This window comes from Pristiophorus japonicus, chromosome 1 (genome assembly GCF_044704955.1).
Source record: "Pristiophorus japonicus isolate sPriJap1 chromosome 1, sPriJap1.hap1, whole genome shotgun sequence".
NCBI lineage: Eukaryota > Metazoa > Chordata > Chondrichthyes > Pristiophoridae > Pristiophorus > Pristiophorus japonicus.
In genome coordinates, this window is record NC_091977.1 from 101,331,145 (window position 1) to 101,346,126 (window position 14,982).

Sequence of the window (14,982 nt, forward strand, 5' to 3'; positions counted from 1 at the left end):
CATTTTGGGAGGGTGAGAAGCGACAGAGGGTATAACTTAAGAGGCTGAGGTCTTTGTAGAAAGAGCAAGGAGGTGGAATAATGTGGCTCCCACCTGATGGCAAGACTTTTTCTGGGACCCTAATCACAAAGATGTTTTGTTTGATTTAAGTAAAAATGCCAGCATTTCCAGTAAAAACCTATTTCGGTCTGAACTGTTCTTTTTTTGTCCCCATCGGGGAGTACCAGATTCTGGATTCTCCACTTACTAACCCTAGTCAAGCCTTGTGCACAATTATGAATTCTGATGCAAATCTGTTGAAATGGCAAACAGGAATAAAAATAAAAATGACGCAGGGAGGGAAGGTACTTCCATAGCTCTTTCCTTTGAAAGTGGTACTAGGGGTGCAGTAGACAATAGTCATAGACTATTGCCCTCCCCTAATAGTTGTTCAGTATAGCATGACCTGTGATCGAGCTTTGGAATAGTCTCCAGTGTCACCAATGACATCGGCTGTGATTTTGCTGACCTAGGCAGGTTCATGGCGGGCGAAGTCGGTGGTGGGTCCCTCCCGCTATCTGAAATGAATTTCCCTTGATTGGGCTTGTTAAGTCCGCCCAGCACATTTCCCGGACCAATTAGAGGAAGCGGGAGAGAAAGGGACCATGTCCGAATTAATTTTGACATTTGTGCTGCCGGTGTTCTACAGCACTGAGGTGGTGCAAACACTGACAATCACTGTACAGAGGCTGCACCCAGGCTCTCCCATGACTCCCTCCATATGCTTATGGAGGGAATCACAGCACGCAGGGAGGTCTTCTTCCCTTCCTGTGAACAGAAGAGACCTCCCCAGGAGATCAACACAGCCTGGTTGCTCATTTCACAGGAGGGCCCAAGCAAGGATGTGGTCAGGAGGACCTGGGTGTAGTGCCGCAAACCTTTCAATTTTCTCAGTCAATCACAAAACTTTACTGCAAAGCCACATTCAACCTCATCCTGCTGTGCCTCTCATCACATCCCCATCACTCTGCCTTCTCTACCCTGCCCCTGCACATTCTTACTCACACCAACTTACCTTGCACCTTCACCCATCCCTCTCTATCTATATTATCGCTGTCTTATCTCACTAGCCACCCCTCACACTCACCCTCATCCTAGTCCAATCATACCAACTAACAACACACAAGGGTAGCACTCGGGTGTTTTATGCAATGTTCATGTAAAGTTTCTGTTAATGTGGTGTCAAATATTGAAACCTTTATTTTCAACACTTTTGCGTTCTTGGACAGATTTCTGTGCATCTTTGGAAGTGGCTTTGTGAGTTGCAGTGAATGTTGAGACATAACGCTATTCCCCCGCAATGGTCAGGAGTGTGAAAGGAATGGCTTGAGCATTGTAGGGATGCTTTATGGTTTTGATGTGGTGTGGTGCCAACCTGGCCTCCTGGGCAGCAATGTGGACAGGTGCTGATGCCCTGTGTCCTGTGCAGCATCAGTTGATTGCGGAGAAGGTTGGTGTTGTTGTTGGTGCTGCTGGCGTTGGGACTGATCATGGTGGAATCCTGAGGACCAAAGTGAGAGAGCGTATAAAGGGCACTCATGTTGATGGAATAGATGGCAGATGACAGAAGCATTCCGTCAATGGTGAGAGAGGTTGTTGTAATGAGGTGACACTGGATAGCGAGTTTGCTCCAAACACTTGCAACCTGCGTAAAGCTCAATCTGTGTTCTAAGTGCAGTCGGCAACAGCTTCCGAGCTTGGAAAGTGAAGAGCTGTGAAGTGGGAGCTTTTATAGCACATTTCAAACTGTCAAGTAATCAGCTGATTCAATATTCATTCATCTCCCGCCTCAGCTTAACAGACGTAGTCCCCAAGCAGCGAGAACCCCGTGGGTGAGCACATAAAATCACAAGGTGAGCTCAAATGTATTCTTAATGATCTCTAAACAAGGTCATAATGAGATAATTGGGTCCCCTGCCGCTGCATGTTGGGTCTGCTCAGTGCTTACAGACCTGACATCGGGGAAAGGCGCGTGGCGACGGGTTCACAGCAGGGTCCCAACCCGTTGGGGGAAAAAAACGTTCCCATACGACCTGCCACCGATCACTCCCGCTGCTGGAAAATCTCGGCCACAGACTATTCAATTTCTGTTCATGGGGTTAGGATGTACCTTGTACTCGGCAGTGCAAGCTCACGTTTTGCCTAATGGTACCAGATCCATGCCACTAAAGTGGAGTTTAGGGAGGTCATAGTTGAGCTTTTAGTGCTGTAGACAATTATGCTTAGTAGGGCTTGGTGCGGCTCCAGTTTTAGAAGAACTGCTTGCTGTTGAAATATGATGACTCGACGACAGGTGCCCCAAGCTATTCCTCACCATCGCATCAGGAAGAGTAGTTGTTCTCCTGGCTCTCACCCAGAGCTGACATCAAAAAGCGCAGCTTTGAGTCATTAGGCTCTACATGGGTGATGAGCACAAACAGCAGAACAAGACTGCACTTCAGAAACCCAAGGCGGAGAAGCTGGAAACCCAAGGGGCTAGAACTAAATAGTTTGAACTCCTGCCAACTTTGATGTAAAATGTAAATAGCATTGCAGAAGCAGACTTGAATTCTGAGAGATTTGGTCAACAGGTGAATCTGGAAATGTTTCTTTTTGATGCTGCTTTGCTTGACTTCCTTCACAGAAGTGGGAACTTGAAGATGGTGGCTCATGAACAAGCATAATAAGCTTTTTGGCTTTGATGAGTCTTCAACCACCCTGTATTTAATTAACTTTTGAAGTCACTGTAGCTTGTCTTTATTTTGCACTGTTAAATGGAACATTTTCTTCCATCCAGTCACACTAAGAATAGAACTAATTTCACTGACATTTTACACAGGAAATCACACACATTGGCTCTTTCATCTGGTCCCAGAACTGTATCATTGATCCCAATGGGATTGAATAAATTTAACATTCCACCAAAATCATTCTACTGCAAAGTGCAATTCCAGGTTACATGAAGTAGTCATTTTAGGGGCTAATACAAAGGATAGAAACTATGAATAAATTCAAATACAAACATACTGCAGCCAGTTGTCTCTATTTTCGAAGACTAAGTTGAGCAACAGCCAATTTTTTAAATCAGCACGGCCTGATAACACTCTTCAGGGTTATATTTGTCTTAGCATTCAACAGGGGTCACTAAGATAGCAATTAATCTCAAACAGCTTGAAAAACAATTACAGCATTTTGGTAACAATGCCTATTTGGAAGAATTTAGATTCTAGGACGTTGGGCAGTTCGAAATTCGGCATCACCCTGTTTGGGGGCGATAACCGAGCCGGGACTTCCTATGCCTGGCACTCAAGTCCTGCCTCGGCCACGAAATTGGGGTTACAGCCCCCACCAGGAGGCGCTCCACTTCCTCCCGGGGGCGAGACCAGGTGGGTAAGCGCATGAATGTTGTAGCGCTACGTGACCTCTCCGCATAGTGCTGGTGGGAGCACAGCGCCTTCCCCTTCCATTAAAGGGGAGGGCTCACTGAGTGCTCTGCAGTGAGCGAGGGGTCTTCACTACGCCACCAGGGATGCAGGGTGTCGTGGCCACAGCCCGACACAGAAGCGGAGGGCTCAAGTTTCGGACTTCCCCCCTCCCCTTCTCTTCTCCCCGCCCTTCTCTCCCCCCGCCCCATTCATCTTCCTCTCCCCCGCCCCTGTTCACCTTCTACCCCCCGGCTTCTCCCTCCCCCTCTCCCCCCCTTCTCTTCTCTTCTCTCCCCCCACTCTTCTCTCCTCCACCCCGCCCCACCTCTCTTCTCCCCCCTCACCACCCCCTCTTCTCCCCAGTGCTGCAGTAGGTGAATAGAATTTTTTTTTTATTTATTGAGTGATTTTTTTTTTTAATTTTTAAATTTTTTTTGATTGATTTATTGGTTGATTTATTGATTTATTTATCATTTATTATTGATGATGGCTCCTTACTTATAAAAGTGAAGTGTTTAATGTTTGTAAACTTCCTTCCGCTCCCCCCTTCCATCTCTCGATCCCTACGCCTGATTTCTAAGTGTAGGCAAGGTTTTTCTGAGCGTACAAAAATCTACACTTACTCCAATCTAAGTTAGTTTGGAGTAAGTTTTCGCTGCCTAAACTTGCAAAACAGGCGTAAGTGGCTGGACACGCCCCCTTTTGAAAAAAAAATCTGTTCTAAAATGAAACTATTCTAACTCACTAGAACTGGAGTAAACTAAATGCCGAGAATTGCAATTTCTAAAATGCTCCATTCTAAACTAGTTGCTCCAAAAATAATAGGAGCAACTCAGGCTGAAACCTGAGCCCAGAGTGCTGGGCTGCACCGTCGCGGCACGAACCCTGTGAAATACTGCACGAAAGGCCGGACAGGTAAGTTGGCCGGGAGAAAAAAATGGCGGCGCACACCTCACCTTTAATTTTCACTCCGTGAACCGAGTGCGGCCCGATTCACAACCCGTGAGGTTGGCACTGACTTTGCCCGCAGCGGCCTCACAGTTGCTGCCCATTTTCCGCCACGGGGCAAAAACGGGCCACCACGAGAAAAACGAGTCGCTGCGCACGCGATGACCTAATCATCGTTGGCGCAGTGGCCTGGGGTGCTACTGGCAGGAGCGGGCCACTGCCGGTTCTGCCTCTCCACCAACTCCCGCACAATTTTGCGGGAGCCAGTAGCACCCCACCCCCATCTTCGCCCCCCCGTAGGCAAGAAATTGTTTGCGCCCCGTTAGCACCCCCGTGGGTGAAAACAATGCGAATTTCTCCCCCTGGGAGTTTATGAAAAAAAAATACTCCAGATGTAACTCTCACAACCCATTCCATGGTAAATTTTCCATAAATCACCACCCTGTTGTTCATCTTCCCTGGTTTTCAGTCAGTGGGAGGGGGATATCCCACTAAGCCAGTATTTTAAACCTCTTCCTGCCAAAAATACTAGGTAACTCATAAATGGAACACTTGTATATGTATCTCAGGTTTTCTCTGTACACTCATACAAAATGTTCTGGTTCAGTTCGTCAGCAAAGCATATTTGAACATGGTTACCCACCTTGGTAGAGAGAGAGAAGAGCAGAATTTTGTCCCGGTTTCTTCTACAGTGGTCCAAAAGCCGCTGAAGAACCTAAAAACACAGATGTAGATATTGATATTTCAGCACTCTGGTTACTGGGTTTGCAGATTACAATAGGGACTGAGCCATTATTGCTAACGTTTCTAAATTGATTGAGAGATAGAGGAAATTGGGAAAAAGGAATGAAATGTAAAGCAATTTTTAAAAATAATTATATACACTTAAGAAACTAATGATGCAACTGGCCTGATTATGTAGGTTGGCGCTCTGGTAAAGTTAATGCTATCATTCTGGATTACAAAGGAACAAAGTTCCTTATCCACCTATAGAGAAAGCTCTGAAGGTAATAGTCAGCCCAGTCAAATCAATTCAGCATACTCAGGTGGAAGGATCTGAAAGACAATGGCTCTTTGGGAAGTGCTGCTAAAATGTTCTCCACCATTCCTCTGTGCGTAAAAAACTTTATAAAAGGGCCAATTATGTCATTGCCCAAGATGGTTCCTCATCTCTCTCATCTGGAAGGAGGAGAGCATGCCGAGAGATCTCAGAGATGCAGTTATCGTGACCATCTTTAAAAAAGGGGGCAACTACAGAGGAATCTCCCTGTTATCAGTCACGGGGAATTAGAATCTTCCTCAACCGGCTTCTCCCTGTGGCTGAGGAGCTCCTCCCAGAGTCACAGTGCGGATTTCGTCCTCTACGAGGTACAACGGACATGATTTTTACAGCGCGATAACTGCAAGAAAAATGCAGGTAACAGCATCAACCCTTGTACATGGCCTTCTTTGATCTTACAAAGGCCTTTGACACCGTCAACCACGAGAGACTATGAAGTGTCCTCCTCCGTTTCTCCTAAAAGTTCGTCACCATCCTCCATCTACTCCATGACAACATACAAGCCGTGATCCTGACCAACGGATCCATCACAGAGCCAATCGACGTCTGGACCGGGGTCAAGCAGGGCTGCGTCATCGCGCCAACCCTCTTCTCAGGGTCAAGGATGTCACTGAGCGGCTGCAGGGCATTCTAGGGGGAGAGGATGAACAGCCAGAAGTTGTGGTCCATATCGGTACCAATGACATAGGTAGAAAGAGGGATGAGGTCCTGCAGGCAGAGTTTAGGGAGCTAGAAGAGAGATTAAACAGCAGGATCTCAAAAGATAGTCCGGATTACTCTCAGTGCCACGAGCTAGTGAGTACAGAAATAGGAGGATACAACAGATGAATACATGGTTGGAGAGATGGTGCAAGCGGGAGGGCTTTAGTTTCCTGAGGCATTGCTAGTACTGTTGGGGAGGGTTTAAACTAGCTTGGCAGGGAGATGGGAACCTGAGAATAGATTCAGTAGGGAGGGGAGCAAAGCTGGAATTAGAAAGCAAGAATAAAGAAAGTGAGTTTGAAGGAGAGAGGAAACAAGTAGGAAAAAAGGGTAAAAGAAACAAACTTAAAGGCACTTTGTCTAAATGAACATAGCATTTGTAACAAAATAGATGAGTTGACAGCACAAATTGAGACAAATGTATATGATCTGATTGCCATTACAGAGACGTGGTTGCAAGGTGACCAGGACTGGGAATTAAATATTCAGGGGTATTTGACAATCCAGAAGGATAGACAGAAAGGAAGAGGAGGTGAGGTAGCTCTACTGATAAAGGATGGATTCACTGCAATAGTAAGAAACGATATTGGCTCAAATGATAAGGGTGTTGAAACAGTTTGGGTGGAGATAAGGAACAATAAGGGGAAAAAGTCACTGGTGGGCGTAGTCTATCGACTCCCTAACAGTAGCAACTCTGTTGGTCGGAGCATAAACCAAGAAAAAATTGTGGGGGCTTGTAAAAAGGGAACAGCAATAATCTAGGGTGATTTTAACCTCAATATTAATTGGACAAATCAAATTGGTCAGGATAGCATTGAGGAGGAGTTCATAGAGTGCGTAAGCGACGGTTCCTTGAGCAGTATGTAATTGGAACCAACCAGGGGGCAGGCTATCTTAGATCTGGTCCTGTGTTATGAGACAAGATTAATAAACAATCTCCTAGTAAAGGATCCCCTCGGAATGAGTGATCATAGCATGATTGAATTTCAAATTCAGCTGGAGGGTGAGAAAGTTGGATCTCTAACCAGCGTACTAAGCTTAAATAAAGGAGACTATGAAGATATGAGGGCAGAGTTGGGTAAAGTGGACTGCAAAAACAGATTAACATGTAGGACGGTTGATGAACAGTGGTGTACATTTAAGCAGATATTTCACAACTCTCAAGAAAAATATATTCCAGTGAGGAGGAAAGAGTGTAAGAGAAAAGATAGCCATCCGTGGCTAACTAAAGAAATAAAGGGCAGTTTCCACTTAAAAACAAGGGCATACAAAGTGGCCAAAACTAGTGGGAGGACAGAAGATTGGGAAGCTTTTAAAGCCAGCAACATAGAAACATAGAAACTAGGTGCAGGAGTAGGCCATTCGGCCCTTCCAGCCTGCACCGCCATTCAATGAGATCATGGCTGAACATGCAACTTCAGTACCCCATTCCTGCTTTCTCGCCATACCCCTTGATCCCCCAATTAGTAAGGACTACATCTAACTTCTTTTTGAATATATTTAGTGAATTGACTTCAACAACTTTCTGTGGTAGAGAATTTCACAGGTTCACCACTCTCTGGGTGAAGAAGTTTCTCCTCATCTCGGTCCTAAATAGCTTACCCCTTATCTTTAGACTGTGACCCCTGTTTCTGGACTTCCCTAACAATGGGAACATTCTTCCTGCATCTAACCTGTCTAAACCCGTCAGAATTTTAAATGTTTCTATGAGATCCCCTCTCATTCTTCTGAACTCCAGTGAATACAAGCCCAGTTGATCCAGTCTTTCTTGATATGTCAGTCCCGCCATCCCGGGAATCAGTCTGGTGAACCTTCGCTGCACTCCCTCAATAGCAAGAATGTCCTTCCTCAAGTTAGGAGACCAAAACTGTACACAATACTCCAGGTATGGTCTCACCAAGGCCCTGTACAACCGTAGTAACACCTCCCTGCCCCTGCACTCAAATCCCCTCGCTATGAAGGCCAACATGCCATTTGCTTTCTTAATCGCCTGCTATACCTGCATGCCAACCTTCAATGACTGATGTACCAGGACACCCAGGTCTCGTTGCACCTCCCCTTTTCCTAATCTGTCACCATTCAGATAATAGTCTGTCTCTCTGTTTTTACCACCAAAGTGGATAACCTCACATTTATCCACATTATACTTCATCTGCCATGCATTTGCCCACTCACCTAACCTATCTAAGTCACTTTGCAGCCTCATAGCAAAGAACAACTAAAAAAATGATTAAGAAAGGGAAGATAGACTATAAAAGTAAACTAGCATAAAATATACAAAACAGATAGCAAGAGTTTCTATCGGTATATAAAAAGGAAAAGGGTGGCTAAATATTTTGTATCAGTCTTTACGGTAGAGGACACTAACAATATTCCGACAGTGGATAGTCCAGGGGCTATAGGGGGGGGGAGGAACTTAACACAATCACAATCACTAAAGAGGTGGTATTCAGTAGGATAATGGGACTAAATACAGATAAATCCCCTGGACCTGATGGTTTGCATCCTAGGGTCTTAAGAGAAGTAGCGACAGGGATTGTGGATGCATTGGTTGTAATTTATCAAAATTCCCTGGATTCTGGGGAGGTCCCAGCAGATTGGAAAACTGGAAATGCAACACCCCTATTTAAAAAAAGGAGGCAGACAAAAAGCAGGAAACTATAGACCAGTTAGCCTAACATCTGTGGTTGGGAAAATGTTGGAGTCCATTATTAAAGAAGCAGTAGCAGGACATCTGGAAAAGCAAAATTCGGTTAGGCAGAGTCAGCATGGATTTATGAAGGGGAAGTCATGTTTGACAAATTTGCTGGAGTTCTTTGAAGATGTAATGAACGGGATGGATGTGGTGTATTTGGACTTCCAGAAGGCATTTGACAAGGTGCCATATAAATGGTTACTGCACAAGATAAAAGTTCAAGGGGTTAGGGATAATATATTAGCATGGATAGAGGATTGGCTAACTAACAGAAAACAGAGAGTCGGGATAAATGGTTCATTCTCTGGTTGGCAACCAGTAACTAGTGGGGTGCCGCAGGGATCAGTGCTGGACCCCAACTATTTACAATCTATAGTAACAACTTGGAAGAAGGGACTGAGTGTAACGTAGTCAAGTTTGCTGACGATACAAAGATGGGAGGAAAAGCAATGTGTGAGGAGGACACAAAAAATCTACAAAAGGACATAGACAGGCTAAGTGAGTGGGCAAAAATTTGGCAGATGGAGTATAATGTTGGAAAGTGTGAGGTCATGCACTTTGGCAGAAAAAAATCAAAGAGCAAGTTATTATTTAAATGGAGAAAGATTGCAAAGTGCTGCAGTACAGCGGGATCTGGGGGTACTTGTGCATGAAACATAAAAGGATAGTATGCAGGTACAGCAAATGATCAGGAAGGCCAATGGTATCTTGGCCTTTATTGCAAAGGGGATGGAATATAAAAGCAGGGAAGTCTTGCTACAGCTATACAAGGTATTGGTGAGGTCACACCTAGAATACTGCGTGCAGTTTTGGTTTCCATATTTAAGAAAGCATATACTTGCTTTGATGGCAGTTCAGAGAAGGTACAGTAGGTTGATTCCGGGGATGAGGGTGTTATGAGGAATGGTTGAGTAGGTTGGGCCTCTACTTATTGGAATTCAGAAGAATGAAAGGTGATCTTATTGAAATGCATAAGATTATGAGGGGGCTTGACAAGGTGGATGCAGAGAGGATGTTTCCACTGATGGGGGAGATTAGAACTAGAGGGCATGATCTTAGAATAAGGGGTCGCCCATTTAAAACAGAGATGAGGAGAATTCGCTGCCTCAGAGAGCTGTGGAAGCTGAGTCATTGAATAAATTTAAGACAGAAATAGACAGTTCCTTAACCGATAAGGGGTTATGGGGAGCGGGCGGGGAAGTGGCGCTGAGTCCATGATCAGATCAGTCATAATCTTATTAAATGGTGGAGCAGACCCGAGGGGCCTACTCCGGCTTCTATTTTTTATGTTATTATGTTATGTTCAATCTTCCTCGCTGGAATGCTCCACCTCACACTCAACAAGCTCCCTGCTGGAAGGGGACTAAACTACAGAAACAGTGGGAACCTGTTCAACCTTCGTCGTCTCCAGGCCAGATCCAAGATTGCCCCAACCTCTGTCGTCGAACTACAGTACGCGGACGACGCTTGCGTCTGTGCATATTCAGAGACTGAACTCCAAGTCATAGTCAATATCTTCACTGAGGCGTACGAAAGCATGGGCCTTACACTAAACATCCGTAAGACAAAGGTCCCCCACCAACCTGACCCTGCCGCACAGCACTGCCCCCCTAGCCATCAAGATCCCTGGACATCGTGAACCACTTTCCATACCTCGGGAGCCTATTATCAGCAAGGGCAGACATCAACTACAAAGTTCAACACCGCCTCCAGTGCGCCAGCGCAGCCTTTGGCCGCCCGAGGAAAAGAGTGTTCGAAGATCAGGCCCTCAAATCTGCCACCAAGCTCATGGTCTACAGGGCTGTTGTGATACCTGCCCTCCTGTATGGCTCAGAGACGTGGACCATATACAGTAGTCACCTCAAATCGCTGGAGAAATATCACCAACGCTATCTCTGCAAGATCCTGCAAATCCCCTGGAAGATCAGATACACCAACGTTAGCGTCCTTGATCAGGCCAACATCCCCAGCATCGAAGCACTGACCACACTCGACCAGCTCCGTTGGGCAGGCCACATTGTTCGCATGCCTGCCACAAGACTCCCAAAGCAAGCGCTCTACTCGGAACACCTGCACCGCAAGCGAGCCCAAGGTGGGCAGAGGAAATGTTTCAAGGACGCCATCAAAGCCTCGTTGATAAAATGCAACATCCCCACCGGCACCTGGGAGTCCCTGGCCAAAGACCGCCCCAAGTGGAGGAAGTACATCTGGGAGGGCACTGAGCACCTCAAGTCTCGTCGCCGAGAGCATGCAGAAACCAGGTGCAGGCAGCGGAAGGAGCAAGCGGCAAACCAGTCCCGCACACCCTTTCCTTCAACAACTGTCTGTCCCACCTGTGACAGAGGCTGTAATTCCCATATTGGACTGTTCAGTCACCTAAGAACTTACTTTTAGAATGGAAGCAAGTCTTCCTCGATTTCGAGGGAATGCCTATGATGATGATGTCATGCTGTGAAGCTCTCTCAGTTACGAGGTATTTAATTCGATTTTTAACACCTTTTAACCCACTCTCTTCACATCAATATGGAATTTTTTTTCTCAATCATGGCCCGTATCAAAAAGTCGAGTCAATCCTTGCTAAAGGTACTCCCCTCAACATTTGCTTCAAAGCCTGGTACTTTGTAAATTGCTGCCAAATCTCAACCTGCTGAGCTCCAGCCCTTCTTCAGATCTTCAGCTTACTACTTCAGTAACCATCCTTTCGGAACGTCGATTGCACTGGACATGAATTTAACAGCCTGAATCAGCTGCAGAAAGAATTGCTAAGTGGGTAGAGGAGGCTGAGCATCACCACCCTCAACGATATAGTGGCAGTCTTGGATAATAATGGTCACCTCAACCATGTTTGAATTTTTGAGAGCGACTCCATGACTAACTTCACATAAAATCTAATCCAAGAGTTTTTCAATCAAATGTGTACGCCACACCTTACCGCTTCAAACCCTTGTCCTAACTTGCCCATGGGCTATTACAGAGAAATTTGAATTTTAGCACATCTAGGAGAAAATTCTAAGGCAGGTATGCATTAATTCTCATCTATAGTGAAAAAAAAGATATCTCACTGATCAATGAGTAGGCCAAGAAATGGAATGTGGGAATGTGGGAGATGAGAGCGAGAAGGTGCCACAGCACCACCAGTGGTGGGAGGCCTTCAACCACACCAGTGACAGGTAAGTGTTTACATAGGCAGTTTCATTGTGTCAACATAAAAATGTTACCAAAATTTGTGACACCTGAAGTTAGACAGGAAGTGTGTCTCATTTCCTACATCATGGGTGTGAGGACCTGGCCCTGGTCAATCCCTGGATTTAGGGTAATACAACAGTGTTACACTTTGTGCTCTTGCCTGCAAAAACTTTATTTCAGGATTAAAGTTTTATTCCTGATTTATTATATACCGCAGTCTGGGCTGCACAAGTGGTTCTTTTGATAGATCAGATCAGAAACTTGTTTGTTGTCTGGATATCCTAGGACATTAAGCAGATAACACTTCAGTGTTTGCTTTACTTTCTACATGTTAACCGTTGATTACTTTGAGAAATTGCCAAGATAGATTTGCAAAAGGAAATTACTGCTTTTAACTCCAACAAAAAGTGGGAAACTTTGACTTCCCAGTGCAATTACAGCAGCTTCATAAATTGGAATCTACACTCAAACCAAACTCAGCTTTAGATTTCAGATATATTTTGGAGGGAATGTGGCACATTCAGCGGTTTCTCTCAAATCATGTGTCCTTGCCTTTTGGCAAAGTTACTAGGCTAAGATGTTATTTAAAGAGGGTTTAAATCATTACAGGAATTGAAGAAGAACATAATGCACTTCATTGTGGTTCTTTGTTGAAATGTCATTGTATTTATATTTTGGGCTACTCATTCGCCTCCTTAAGTTTGTATCTCATTCCTGCATTCCAGTTTTCAGTGCTTCTACCTCCACAATCTACCTGGGCTGATCAACTTTGGAGCAAAGCTCAAATGAGGGAGAATGACATACTCAGTACAACAATAGCAGGCAAAACCCAGGCAAATTTGATCTCTGTTTTGGTATCATCATTCACAGAATGTAGCTAGTAGTTTTGGATTGCAGATAAATTTCTAGGGGTGTCTGTAATTCGTTTCCCTGCTTTGCTCCTTGTGGGTGACTCTATTTTCCTTTTACTTTAATGATTCCTGTTGTTCCTCCCACAGACCTGACTCCCCTCTCCTGTGATATTACTTTGGGTCATTTCTAGTTCAATGGTGCGTACTCATCCTAACCATAAGGTTAGGTAACAGATCCTTACAAGTTAGAATTGTCTATTCTTCATCTTTGTTTAACAGGTATGGACTAATTGGATTATTATATTTTTCAGATGAATACTTCACGTTTAGGTTGAGACCTTGTCTTGAGTTTCAGTAGTCTTTTTACCCAAGGGTTCTTGTTAAGAAAGTGATAGATATGATGGCAGAGTGAAATGCAGTTCATTCGGTGTACATGGACTTTCCGAAAGCTTTTGACAAGGTGCCACACTTCAGACTACGAAGATTAAGGGGCATGGAATTAGGGGAGGTGCAGAAATGTGGATTAAAAACTGGTTAGAAGAAAGGAAAAGAGCATAGGGGTTAAGGGCCAGCAGAAGCTGCAAGGGAATCATTGATTAAGATGATGGAATGGGCAAGAAAATGGCAGATAAAATTCAACGTATGTGTGAGGTGGTACAACATTTTCATTTTAAAAAGTTATATTTTGAATGGGAGAAGGTTAAGTAATGTGAAGATCAGAGGGATTTGGGGGTTCAGGTTCACAAGGCATTAAAAATTGCACTTTGTGGATATAAAGTAGTCGGTAGAAGGATTAGAGGGGAGATGAGGAAAAAAATTCATTCAGAGGCTTTATCCCTTCCTGCATTTCTAATGGGACACTGGACCAGCTCCCGTGAAGCACACAGTTTTTTACGAAGGACAGTAAGGGGTCTCCTGGCTCGTCCAGGTTCTAATCTGTCGGGCGGTAACGGGTGATTACTCACTCTCGAATGCTTCTATTATCATGACTAAATCTGCGGGCTGTGTCATTTCCATGGTGGGCAATGGCAGCCTACTGAGAGCATCGGCACAGTTTTCTGTGCCTGGCCTGTGGTGGATGGCGTAGTTGTATGCGGACAACGTGAACGCCCATTTCTGGATGCGGGCCGATGCATTAGTATTTATCCCCTTATTTTCAGAAAAGAGGGATATCAGTGGCTTATGGTCAGTTTCCCAATTCAAATTTGAGCCCAAACAGATATTGATGCATTTTCTTTACCCCATAAACACACGCTAACGCTTCTTTTTCAATCATGCTGTAGGCCCTCTCAGCCTTAGACAGACTTCTGGATGCATAAGCAACCAGTTGCAATTTCCCAGATTCATTAGCTTGTTGCAATACACACCCGACACCGTATGACGACGCATCACATGCTAGTACCAAACGCTTACATGGATCATACAACACAAGCAATTTGTTTGAGCATAACAATTTTCTAGCTTTTACAAAGGCATTTTCTTGGCTTTTGCCCCATACCTATTCGTCTCCTTTATGCAGTTAGACATGTAGTGGTTCTAGCAGGGTGCTGAGACCTGGTAAGAAGTTACCAAAGTAGTTCAGGAGTCCGAGAAACGACCGCAGCTCTGTCATGTTCTGTGGCCTCGGTGCGTTCACGATTGCCTCCGTCTTCAAATCGGTGGGCCTGATGCCGTCCGCCGCGATTCTTCTCCCCAGGAACTCCACTTCAGGTGCCAGGAAAACACACTTCAAGCATTTTAACCTGAGCCCTACGCGGTTGAGTCAACTAAGAACTTCCTCCAGGTTCTGCAGATGTTCGACTGTGTCCCGACCTGTAACCAAGATGTCGTTCTGGAAGACCACGGTGCGCGGGACTGACTTCAGTAAGCTTTCCATGTTTCTCTGGAATATCGCCGCGGCTGATTGAATCCCAAATGGGCATCTGTTGTATATAAAGACAGCTTTGTGCGTGCTGATGCAGGTGAGGCTCTTCGATAATTCCTCCAGGTCCTGCGTCATGTAGGCCGAGGTCAAGTCCAGCTTCATGAATGTCTTTCCTCCCACCAGCATTGCAAAAAGGTCTGCCTTTGGTAGTGGATATTGATCCTGCAGGGAGA

General features: G+C 45.0%; 1 protein-coding gene across 6 annotated transcripts in view; it reads right to left on the reverse strand.

Moving 5' to 3' along the window:
• ercc6l2 (excision repair cross-complementation group 6-like 2) overlaps positions 1-14,982 on the reverse strand; it is a 171,352-nt gene that overhangs the window by 64,122 nt on the left and 92,248 nt on the right. For all 6 annotated transcript variants that reach the window (XM_070881961.1, XM_070881973.1, XM_070881966.1 and 3 more), the window contains one exon: positions 5,035-5,106. In XM_070881961.1, coding sequence (XP_070738062.1) covers positions 5,035-5,106 — 72 coding nt within the window. The remainder of the gene's footprint in view (positions 1-5,034; positions 5,107-14,982) is intronic.